General features: G+C 40.0%; 1 protein-coding gene across 3 annotated transcripts in view; it reads left to right on the top strand.

Moving 5' to 3' along the window:
* Positions 1-11388, top strand: part of ACO1 (aconitase 1) — a 36631-nt gene extending 25243 nt beyond the window's left edge. For all 3 annotated transcript variants that reach the window (XM_051809090.1, XM_051809091.1, XM_051809092.1), the window contains exons 11-21: positions 722-881; positions 3841-3976; positions 4462-4546; positions 4828-4984; positions 5537-5661; positions 5913-6017; positions 6673-6815; positions 8229-8376; positions 8790-8912; positions 9880-10065; positions 10688-11388. In XM_051809090.1, the coding sequence (XP_051665050.1) occupies positions 722-881; positions 3841-3976; positions 4462-4546; positions 4828-4984; positions 5537-5661; positions 5913-6017; positions 6673-6815; positions 8229-8376; positions 8790-8912; positions 9880-10065; positions 10688-10801 (1482 nt within the window). In that variant the 3' untranslated portion in view covers positions 10802-11388. The remainder of the gene's footprint in view (positions 1-721; positions 882-3840; positions 3977-4461; positions 4547-4827; positions 4985-5536; positions 5662-5912; positions 6018-6672; positions 6816-8228; positions 8377-8789; positions 8913-9879; positions 10066-10687) is intronic.
* The last annotated feature ends 1302 nt before the right edge of the window (positions 11389-12690 follow it).

The following is a 12690-nucleotide window of genomic DNA, read 5'->3' as shown; positions in this document are numbered from 1 at the left end:
GTTATTGGAAGAAGAGCAAGATTTATTTTTAAATTAATCTTGCCAGACACTTTTTTAAATCAGTTTGAATCCTTACCTTATGCAGTAACCATCCTTTTTAACGGCGGTACAGAACTCCAGTGATTTAATTCAAGAAACCTAAACCACAGCAATTCCCAATAGTTCTTGTTTTCTTACATTTTCCAAATTCCATTAAGTGACCTTATGCTTTCAGATCTCTAAATGTATTTTTCATGGCATGAACAGTACCTTCTTGCTGTATTTTTCCTGGCTGTTAGGCTTTTGCCTCTCAGATCATCTCCTGGCATCAGTTTGAGCTATTTGATAATCATGGCTTAAAATTCTTATGTGTTTTGGCTCAAATCTCAGGACTAGCTTACATACTAAGACTATATGTGATCAGAAATCTGGAACACACAGAAGCAAGAAGCCACATGAGCAATCTGAGGAAGGATATATTCATGCAGGAAGAAATTACAAATTTTTCTTCAAAGGTTGCCTCCTTTACGAGTAAGCAGAGAGTGGGATAAACTTCGGAAAAAATTATTTTTGTCCACCACTTTGACCAGAGACACAAGTCTTCCCCACTAGACCTAAAAGCACAAGAATGGGTATAACTGACAGATGCTTCTCACTGGTGAAAAAAACAGCTCATACTAATTTTTAGTCAAAATATTTATTTTTAACCCCACATCCTTTTGGTTATTTTCTCCTCCTACAGCAAGGATTCAAGGGATTCCAGATTGCCCCAGACCGACACAACAGCATAGTTAAACTTAATTTTGAGGGCTGTGACTTCGAGCTTGCTCATGGTTCAGTAGTGATTGCTGCCATTACAAGCTGTACAAACACCAGTAACCCCTCAGTTATGTTGGGTGCAGGTAAGTTTATTTGCCTAATGTGCAGTAGGTTCTCTGTGGCTCTGGCTGTGTGCTCTGTGGCTAAAGACAATGATGATGCTGATGTAATTCTACATTCTAGCACAAAAACAGTGCTGGTTTTGTCATTTGGAGTGCTAAAAGTTTCTAAGGTAGCAGAAAGACTTATGGAAATGGTAGCTATAAATCTAGGTTGATGAAAAAGTGTTTTTCCTGCACTGTCTTCTATATAGAGCAAGATGGAATTTAATAAACCAACACCTCTGACACTTTTTAAATGCACAGAAGCTGTTACACAGAGCTGAGAAGAGGCTGTTGAAGATCAAAGCTGCAAGGAGAGGGACAGTGAAGAACTGTCTATGGGTTTAAGTCTGAGGGTGCTGTGATCTGTCAGCAGAGTACAAAACACACACTTACCTAGAGGTTGCCCTATATAGTTGTTGCAACAAGAGTCTGAGGGTATGTTAGGGATGAGTAGAGGAGGAATATTATGTTCTCAGGGATGGCCATTTTTCAGACCCTTTTCGTTTACACCTTAACTGCATCCACAGAGTGGTTGAAGGTGGACTTTGTATGCCCCACTACAGAAGAGTTAGTCTGACTTAGTTGTACTAGATTTCTGGTAAGGAGGTTTTTCATTTTTAACTTGGTTAGTCTGTGCAGAAAATTTCTCATTCCTAATGTGTGCTTCTGGCAACGAAATATGAATGAAGAGTGTCAGCTCAAAGAGGTCAGTATATACTAGACAAGTCTGGCCACTTTCCCAGGTGCTTGGCTACATGTTCACATATTTATTTATTTCCTCTGCAAGCATATGCATAGATGGTACCTGTCACTATAGGATTGTCACTGCATTAGGATTTACTAGACTGTCAGACTGTTTGTGGGATGGAGACTTTTTTCCTACGAGGGTCAGAAGGGATATGCAATGGGCAGTACAAAGGCCCTTGACCAGAGGGCCTTGACCAACCTTCCTGGCTGAAGTCATGTCTTCCTTGTTCCTGTATAGTGCTGGGAAGTTTTTGGCTTGTCGACAGCCTCTGTCAACAGTCACTTTGTTTTTGGTTTTTCAATGTGGTATTTGTCACCTGTTCTTAGGGTAGCATTTATCTTTGGATACTTTACAGTACCAGCAGTTCACTCCCTTCCCAGGCACAAAAGGTCTTTTAAATTCTAGCAAAAGGACAAAGTCCATCATAAACCAAGATGTGGGGCAGAAAGGGAAGCAGCAGAGAGATCTCCTTGTTTCCTTACCCCTTTGAGAGGAACAGAATTGAACAAAGTCTCCCAATTTACTTGCCCTTGACAGGACAGCCAAATCAGCTTACTCCTTTCCTCAGGTCCATTCTGATCCTGATCACAGACATAGAGCTGTATCTTTTCTTCCGAGAACCAAGAAGTAGGTTTTTTCCAGGCAGACTATCTTTGCTCTGCCCCATTCCCTTAGTTTTAAGTGGGTGTATCCCTCAGTTGTGCCACCTGTTTAGGATAGTTTCCTCAAGTATTTGGCTCCCAGGTTAATGGCATGCATTTTTAACCCTCCCTGAGGTAGCAGGCATGCTGATCTTTCAGTCAGCTTGGCTTAATAGCTCTGTGGGTTTGAAGTGTGGAATGCTCTGCAGATACATGGAAAGTTGACACTTTGAGTGCCTTCACTACTGCTAAATGCACAGCAGCCTGAAGAATGTAGTCCTCATGATCTTGTGCTCAGATATATATTTTTGTATATCTTGTACACTAAGCAGGGACTGTGTGTGTCTGTGGGGATAGTGATGTATGCTGTAGGAGCCTTGACAGTCTAATCTGACTTTACAAGGTATTGGATTAAGGTTGCTCAAACCAATTTAAGTTCTGGCATTTCCTTGCCAGTTTTAAGAGTTTGACTTTGCCTTCTTTTCAGACCTGGTATGAGCAAGAAGACAGAAGCCAACACTTTCAGACAGGCTGTCAGTCTCTTAGGTCCTATGATGGTCACTTGTTCATGGTCACATTTTCAAAAATATCCAATGGCTTCAGTTTCCGCAATTTCCTTCGGTACCTAAGGAGCCTCAGCAATTTCAGGAATGGGGCTGCTGCTTTAAATTCATGTGTGTAGGCCATTTCACACAACACTTAGAAGTGGAGGTCTCCAGGTCACGTATAACAGAGCTGCCAAACACCTGCCAAAGACAAAACAATTTGATGACATCTTCCTGTTGGAGATCATGTTGGATCAAAGCAGAACTGATGTATACTTTATCTAAATGGATGTAATGTGTGAGACAGAAAATGCAGCATGGGAATGTGAAGTTTTGCATAGTTTGCATATCTGCTGCTTCTTTTATATTCATCCTGGAAAAGGGCTGGAGTGGACTAGTTTTCTGAACATTCAGCAATGGATAATTTGTTTCAAAAGAAGGAATTTAGGATGAATGTGTTTCTAGTAACATGCTCCAGTGAAACATCTCTATGTGTGTTACAAATCCAGGAATGGTAAATCAGCACTCTTGCAACAAGCTGTAGAATGTGAGATAGCTAATTTGTGTGAAACTCTAGAGTTGGTGCTCTCATAGCCTTCTGCTTCTGGGAGCAGCAAGTCTTATGTTAGCAGTTATTTCAGCACCTACTGAATTATTAAGTGGGAACTTAATAATTCTTCATTGCATTTTTGTGAGACACTTGTCTTACAAAGAACATTCTGAGTTTTGAATGTCTACATGCTGCCCTAGTGTGAGTGCATCTTCTTTAATGCAACTTCCAGCAACCTAGTGGAACAGAAATGGATCTACAGTTCAACAGAGGTCTTGAGCTCTAGCTGATTATTAGGGAATTAGTGCTGTTGGCTTGCTGTACAATTTCATTGCTAGAAATGCTACCTTTTCTGTTCCCAGTCATTCAGTGGTACTTCTCTTAACCTGATCTACTGATTCGCCAAACTGTCTCGCTTCCAGGGAAAACTGCAACTGTCCTTTGCATTTTTCAGGACTGCTTGCTAAGAAGGCTGTTGAAGCTGGTTTGACAGTGAAGCCGTACATTAAAACTAGCCTGTCCCCAGGAAGCGGGGTCGTCACTTACTATCTGCGGGAGAGTGGAGTTATGAGTTACCTTTCCCAACTAGGGTAGGAGTGCTTTTCTTACTGTTGTCCTATGGCTGCTTAACTAAAAGCACTGTGAACAAGTAATGCAATAAAATATTTCTCTGTGCAGCTTAAAAGATATCGCAGGTACCTTATGGTGTGATCCTGCCTGAGTTAATGCATTGCTGTTGTGCTGGCTGGCTTTGTACCAATGATGAAGAAGGCCTGCTGTAACTTCTTGAAGACTTAAGTTCTTAAGCAGGAAAAATGGGTTATTTTCAAGGCTAATTGTTTTGAAATAGTATAAATTACACTATTTTGTTGTTCCTCTTGCTCCATTCTTTGTGCATGGACAATCACTGCAGTGATAAAAGTAGAGGACATCCTCAAAACTGCTGTTTTCAGCAGCAATTAATTTGTTAAAGCAGTACATCTTCTGAAAGTAACCATTACTACCTGCTAAAGGGTTAAATGTCTCGCTCCAAAATATCTTTCTGTTCACTGATGATTTTTTATGCTCTTTTTAGGTTTGATGTGGTGGGTTACGGCTGTATGACGTGTATTGGCAACAGCGGACCCCTACCAGAGTCTGTTGTTGAGGCCATTACACAAGTAAGCAGTTTTTCCTGTACAGCTTATCTAGGTAGGCTGTTCTCTGCTGTGTGCTGTTCTGAGCTTTGTTATCCTGTGCGCTGCCTCTTCTCAACTCTGTGTGAAGTCAATTCAGTCTGTATTCTCTTTTCTGTGGGAAATGTTTTGCAGCAGTCTGGGAGGAGACAGATTTGTAACTGTCCAGTCATTGCTGTTGCAGTGCAGTGAGGCTCTACAGACTTGCTGGGTGTGTGAATTCTGCTAGCATCTCAGCTATCCTTGTCTCACACTCTCTCTTACAGGGTGACCTCGTTGCAGTGGGGGTGTTGTCTGGCAACAGGAATTTCGAAGGGCGTGTCCATCCCAACACCCGTGCTAACTACCTGGCCTCCCCGCCACTGGTTATAGCCTATGCAATTGCAGGGACCGTCCGGATTGACTTTGAGACAGAGCCTTTAGGTAAGACAGTGTCAGGATGCTTCTTTTAACAGCTTATGAACAAAACTGTTTGGAATTAAGCTCTTCAGAAACATTTGTCGTAGTAAAGTGCTTCAAAGTACTAAGTATCTCTGGGAGACAAAACGTGCAGTTGTTAAGAAACAGAGCAACAAGGAGTCCGTAGGATGGAGAAAGCAGGAAGCCAAGCCTGAGCAATATTCTCATTCCACTGGGGCATGTTTTTGGTTATATCTAGGTGATGGTAACCAGACTTAGCTTTTATAAGCAACCTGATTTAGTAGACTTTCCTTGAGCAGGAAGTTCAGCTAGACAACCTTCAAAGATCCTTTCCTCCAAAAATGATTCTATAAATTATTCTAGAACTGGAAGTCACAGAATAATGTACAGGCATTATCAAGTTTATGACACACTTTTCTGTCAAACCCCTGTAGGTAAAATAAAGTGTGCCTTGTGAGTGTTAAAAGGAACACATAGCTAGAGGACACAGTGATGAGCTTTTTTTCTTCTTAATGGAAAATTTGTGGAACAAACGTGACAATACCATTTTTACAGGAGTAAATGCTTCGGGGAAGAAGATTTTCCTGAAAGATATCTGGCCAACAAGAAATGAAATTCAGGCTGTTGAGCGTCAGTTTGTTATCCCTGGGATGTTTAAGGAAGTCTACCAAAAAATAGAGGTGAATTAATCCTCTGGGCAGTAATTGATTGATGTACTGTGCTGTTCTGAAGTATTAAATAAGATGGTCTTGATAATGAAATGAACCTTTTTCTTCTATTGCTGTTCTTCTGTTCTAGCAAATATTCAAATGAGTTTTTTTTTAAAAAATGTCTTCTGACTAATTAATTCTTACAGTCATGTTCTGAAAATTGCTCCTTATTATGTTGTTTCTGAAAACTTAAAAGTCAATGGGAGTATTTTGTTTTTCAGACAGTAAACAAATCTTGGAATGCCTTAGATGCTCCTTCAGATAAACTGTATACTTGGAATCCCAAGTCTACCTATATCAAGTCTCCTCCTTTCTTTGATGGTCTGGTACGTCCATGCTTTCCCTTTGAATCAAACCAAAGAGTGTAGTGACCTTGACTAATTTTAAAGGTGAAGCAAAGACAAGGGGTCTGAGGACAAGGGCATCCATCATAGCTTATCAAGGCTTTGGTTCTTAGATGTTAGAATTGCAATATTGTGTTCCTTTTAATACAAAGGCGTGAGTGAATCTGAAAATTGTAAAGATTCCCTGTCAATTCAAGGCTCCCCTTTACCTTTTAAGTTGAAATACTTTTAAATGGTCACAGAGCAAGTGAAGAACAAGAACAGGAAACAAAATACACAGTTCTGCCTGTTTGCATTTTGCACCAAATGGTTCAGGGTTCAGATTGCTATTTCAGTGAAAATGTAGATTTTAATGCATGCAAATGCTTAGGAACCCTGGATTTTCATGCATGTATCACAGGAAGCCTCAGCTAGTTTTCTTATCTCATCTGTTTTATTCATGCATGAACCTGCTGACAGACAGCCAGGGCATCATATTTTGTTCAAGAACATGAACATTTTTAATAGGGTTGTTTTTTTTCTTTCTCCTAACCTGTATAAGAAGGGAGACTTTATTTTGCAATTTGCACTTTTTAAGAAAGGTAAAGTAATTGTTTTTCATATAATAATTATTTTGTTTGTGTTTATGATGGCTTAGACTTTGGCTCTTCAGACCCCGAAAGCAATAGAAGGTGCTTATGTCCTGTTGAGTTTTGGGGATTCTGTGACAACTGACCACATATCTCCAGCTGGGAACATAGCCAGAAACAGTCCTGCAGCCCGTTATTTGACCAGCAGAGGGTAAGCACTACTTCTTGTTTTTGTTATGAATTGAGAAGAGGAAGCAAATCACAATTGCTATACCATATTACAGGCACACATACCTTCTGTCTGTTCACATGCCCTTGTGTACCTTGACGGCTGCCCAGAGAACACATAAATTAAGAAAGAAAAACATTTCTCTTTCTGCTACTTCAGCAGTTGTCACCAAGTGTAAGAACTTGAATAGCATGTGTGAATCTTTTAGCACTGTAGAGCTGATGACATTTTTATAGAGAAAGGGGAAGAAGATAACTTTCATGCTGATTTTTGCAGTACGTCTGTTCATAAATAAGGGAATCAGGATTTGTCTCCCTATCAAAGCAAAAGGACCGTGGTCCTTAGTGCCAGAAATTGGGTTTATATTAATTTCTAGCACATGCATCTGTTTTATAGATCAAGGCTCTTAGGAGCTACAGAACATCTCAAAGTTTAGGTTTCAGTTCAGCTGCAAAAACTGGCAGATCTGTTGTGGCTGGAGTCCAAAATCCTGTAAAATATCGGTCTTTTACTATGGCCAGTCTGTCAGTTTAGTACTTGGGATTCAACTTAAGACAAGATTAGGACTTACCAAGTTTACCTGTCCAGTTTTAACAGACAATATAATGCTTTTATTCTCTGGTTTAGCACTTCTTACAACCTTAGTGGTGTTTCGAAGAACAGCACAGACTTAAAAAAAAATCAACCCACTAGACCTAATAATTTTGAAGAGAAAATGGATTAAAACAGTGCAATATACTGAAAACCAACTGCTCTGGGCTCTTTGACCCCTGCTGTCTGTCACTTCCAAATCCGAATAGTCCTACACACATTACGAAACAGTTGCTGTATGTCGTAGCTGCTCTTTGGATGTAGCCCGATGCAAACAGCCTAATTTTCTGTCACATTCTGGCACATTTTTTGTTTACTGGTTAGGCTGCAGTGTCCCATCATTCTCATATCTCTGCTTGCAAATGAACTTCTTCTGTAGTTCTAACTTTCAGCAGGGGTCCTTGCTGCCTTTTAGGTATTTAGTACAGTGCTCTGTGTCTGTTCTAGATGCTATAGTAATATAAATAACAAGGAGAATTTTCAGTAGCCAGCTATTAAGAAAAGAATTGTTGCATCTTCTGTCTTACTATGAATTATATCCTTCATCAGTACTAGATCCTGTTCTCTAGGGCAAGGATTGAGAATACTATGGAAGCTCCTTTTTATGACCAAACTGTAACTGTGTTTTAATTATTTTTCCTTTCCTTCCAAACATCTCAAAAGTAGAAGTATTAGCTAATTGCCAAGCTGGGAACTTTGTACATACCTGCTTCAGAAACACCAGTTCATTGCTTCGGTTTTTTGAAGCCCAGAGTGCTTTAGTCTGAAAACAACACCATTTCCATTCTTCTTTTCCTTTAATAGCTTGACTCCTCGAGAGTTCAATTCCTATGGCTCCCGCAGAGGGAATGATGCTGTCATGGCCAGAGGGACATTTGCAAACATTCGCTTGGTCAACAAATTTATTGATAAACAAGGACCTCAGACTATCCATTTCCCTTCTGGGGAGATTGTAAGTACACATGCTGCTCTTAACTGGGGCTCATTGACAATAGTGTTAGTGCTGGCTTTTCTTCTTACAGCTTAGGTCATTTACTCAAGTGCTTTTCACTAAAGCTAATTGAGGGGAGAGGAGCTGTATTGACCTCGGGAAGCAGGTCACACTACCTACAATACGGTGCTTTGAGGCATGTCAGTGGGGGGTATAACCACTCTAGAAGCCGCAGGGGAAGGTGCACGTTTGTGTTGGGAGTGAGATCAGACTAGAAGCCACAAAGTGCTATATGGTTAATATCCTTAAAGTGCTGCTTATTGGAAGGTGTGGGCTTCAACCGTTTATGTGGGGACACTTTTCTCCTCTTTTGTCTCGGGAACTGTTCTTCCACCCTCAAAAAGTTTATTAAGTGTTTACCATTTTTATTCCAGCTGGATGTGTTTGATGCTGCAGAAAGATACAAGCAGGCTGGTCATCCTCTGATTGTGCTGGCTGGGAAGGAATATGGTGCAGGAAGTTCCAGAGACTGGGCAGCTAAAGGACCATTCCTCTTGGTGAGTGGCTGCAGTAAACTAGAAGGAAAACTACTTGAAAGTGCATTAATGTGTCAGGAAGACTAGTTTATGAGCAACAACCAGGGTAGCTCATTCTCACTTTAGGTAGCAAGAGCTGTTTTGAAATCTCAGCTGTCTCCAAGAGCCACAGCAGAGTTGCAAAAGCTGTTTAAGTATTAATAGATCTTGTTCAGACTGGAAGGCTTGACTGATCTTCAGAAATCCACAAGCCTACACCAGAAGGGCCTGTTTCTTTACTTGTGCTTCCCATAACCCCATAAACCACAGGTCTGCTTTCAGCTGCCTCCTTAAGCTCACTTAACAGAGAAGCTAGAAAGTGTAAGAGAAAAGTAGTATCACTGAAAAAGAAATGTAACATGGCTTCACCATGGGAGTCTAATAGAGATCCACATACTGTGAAATATCTCTTTCTTTCTTTGTCTTCCAGTCCTATGCTGTTTGCCAGCCCAAACTCTGATTAAAGCTTTCTTGGTATGGAATTTGTGTATTATTAGAAAAAGTTTTATGAGAGTTAGTGTTTAAGTTCAGTTAAGTTTTTGGAGTTTTCTCTGGTGATGCTTTTATGTGTTAACTGTATTAACATGTAAAATTTCAGAAATTACTTAAACTGCACCCTGGAGCTTGTAGCGTAGGAGGGCAACACTGAATTAGGAAGAGTTATGGAAATAACTACTGGTGCTCTACATAAGACATGTTAAAGTAGTATGCAGGATTTCTGAGAAAGCAGGTGTAACTTTTTTTGATAGTTAGGCTTCTTCTAAAGATGTTTGAAAATTAATGTATAATCAAGTCATCTGGACAGTTTGCTGTCAGAAAGACCTGCTGATTCTACCAGTAGCTGGTAAATAAAATGGAGGGGACCACAAAAGAACCAATTTTCTTCTTGTGAGTACAGAAAGGCTGTCCTGAACCGTGAAGATAAGTAAACCTGTTTTGTGTTTCCCAGGGTGTCAAAGCTGTGCTTGCTGAAAGCTATGAGAGAATTCATCGAAGCAACCTAGTAGGGATGGGAGTGATTCCTCTGCAGTATTTACCTGGAGAGGATGCAGGGACTTTAGGACTCACTGGACGGGAGCGTTACACGATTATCATCCCCGAAAAACTAAAACCACAGATGAACATCCAGATTAAGGTATGACACACCAAAGAGCTGAATTTTCTGAATCACTGGAATTTCACCCAAAATTAATTGTCTCTTCAAAAAATATGCCGTCCTATGTCAGTCAGCTTCTCTCACTTGAGAAAGGGACAATTGAGATGGTGGAGAGGTAGAAAAAAGTAATTCTAATAGGGATTAAAGTGAAAGAGGGTAGAATTAGACTAGCTATATGGATAACAACATATAAGGCACTGAAACCACTGCCTGGAGAAGTTGTGAATTCCTTCTCCCAGGAAGGGTCCAAGGTAGGGTTGGATGAGGCTTTTAGCAACCTTGTCTAGTGGAAAGTTCCTGGCCCATGGCGGGGGGGTTACAGGTCATCCTTACGGCCAAACCATTCTATAATTTTATGGTTTGCTATAATGGGATATAAAAGCATGATGCTCAAACTGTTTTATTTAACACAAAGCCATCCTGTGTTTTGGACCAGTCTCTCAAAACCTCTGTGAAAAGAAATAGTGGTGCCTGTTTACTTTAGCTTTCTATCACAATTTTCTAAGATGGCAAAACTATCCTAGTGGTCCTTATTTTACTATGATGTCAAGTGACATGTGGAAGGTTCTGCTGCTTAAATGATTTTCTTTAACCCCAACAGCTGGATACTGGGAAAACCTTTCAGGCCATCATGAGATTTGACACTGATGTGGAGCTCACTTACTTCCACAACGGCGGCATTCTGAACTACATGATCCGTAAAATGGCATCCTAATTTAAAAAAATTAGGCAAAAAGGTCCAGGTTCAAGCCTGCTTCCAGTGAGCGCAATAAAACTGTAGTAATCCTGCATTTGAAAGTGTGAACCATAAAGTGAACAATTTTTTTTTTTGTGGATTGTATTAGAAGGCTTGTTTACAATGATGAATTTTTCTGTGTATTGGGAAACTGGACAGGCCCATATAAAGTAAACAGCATTTATTATTTGTTTCGTATGGCAGTTGGCTTGACTTACCTTAGAATACAGTGCAAAAGTCATTAAGATACTGCTGGCATCTTTAGAACTATTGGAGATCATGTGCTGATTTCATATATTCGGTCCATTTAGTCTGAAGTTAAGTTTTATGCTCGCATCAGTGATCTAAAAGTTCACTGACAGTATAAAACACTTTTATTCCTTCCTGATTACCTGATACTGACTTGCTTTCTGATTCAGTCATCAGAATCTGAATCTAATACTGAAATTATTTAGCTGTTTATTAATTTTAAAAATGTGAACTCTGTTTAAAATCTAAGCCTTTGTGGAAAGGTGGACTTATTGGGGATATTTCTAATGGATAAAATTAAATTTATTTTTAAGAAATTTGGTGGTTTCTATCATTTTATCCTTAGTACTGGGATGCAGAACAAAACTTTGACTTTAAACTCTTCTCATTGTCCCTGTATGAACAGAGTCATATGAGTCTTGACTTCTCATGTTTCATTTTTGTTTCATTAAAGAGTCTGCATGAGACAGGATGAATACAAATACTATCAGATACTGGTAGTATTCTGTAACCCAACAGAACACTGGTGTGATGTACTTCTCTCTGTTTTGTGCCCTCAAGAAGACAATCTCCATAATTTCAAGATCCTCATCAGCAATTTTTATGGCAGTTAGCAACCAGTAATTACACCAATGCATTCACTGAAGTCAGTGACTACCCATTCAACAATACTACATGAATCTGTTTACAGTGGTAACAAATCTCCTGTTACTTGGAGATAGACAAGGTTATAGTACTAATTCTCATCTTAACTGTATTTAGAGCAACTGCCACAGCAAGTAATACAGTGGAGAAATTCTTTCAAAGTAATATCCTAATGTATTTTTAGTGCAGTCAGCTCTGGATATTTTTCTGGATAAAAAATAACTATTTAAATAGTTCTGAAAGAAGCAAAGAGACTAAAGGAGGGGATAGAGATTGCACTGTACCTGCTTGATTACAACAAACAGACCTCCACTAAGACGTTGCAGGATCTGGAGCATCTCTCCTGAGGACAAGCTGAGAGAACCAGGACTGTTGAGTCCAGTGAAGAAAAGGCTCAGGGACATCTCCACTGTTTGTGTGCAAATATCTGAATGGAGGGCACAAAAGAATATACAGCCAGAGTCTTTTCAGTGGTGCCTAATGACAGAGCAAGAAGCAGTGGGCGCAAACTGAAACCCAGGAGGTTCCCTATGAACATTAGCAAACATTGTTTCACGCTGAGGAACCAAGCACTGACTGGAAGAGACTGCTCGAGAGAGCCTGTATGTGTGTGTGTGTGTGTGTGTTGCCTCCATTCTTGGAGATGTTCAGATGCTGTCTGGACATTGTCCCGGGCAAACTGCCTTGGGTCACAAGATGACCTCTAGAGATCCTTCCCAGCTGAGATCCCTCAGCTGTTCTGTGATTCTGTGAAGCATCTTAACAGAGAGTTGTTAATATGGCCACAATCTTAGTAATAAATATGCAACTTTGGGTTCAATGAAAAAAAAATCAGATGTTCTTAAAGGTCAGATAAAGAGTGCTGGTGTTCTTCCCCACCCTCCCATCCTCACTGTGTACTGAAGGGAAGGCTTGCTATATCAATTTGAATTCTAATTAATGTGTTACCCCATCAACCTTTATTACTTATTTAG

Source organism: Manacus candei, unplaced genomic scaffold (genome assembly GCF_025592945.1).
Source record: "Manacus candei isolate 608988 ecotype Guabito, Panama unplaced genomic scaffold, ASM2559294v1 h1tg000074l, whole genome shotgun sequence".
NCBI lineage: Eukaryota > Metazoa > Chordata > Aves > Passeriformes > Pipridae > Manacus > Manacus candei.
The sequence above is the reverse complement of the archived record's forward strand: the minus strand, read 5'-3'. Positions and strand labels throughout refer to the sequence as shown.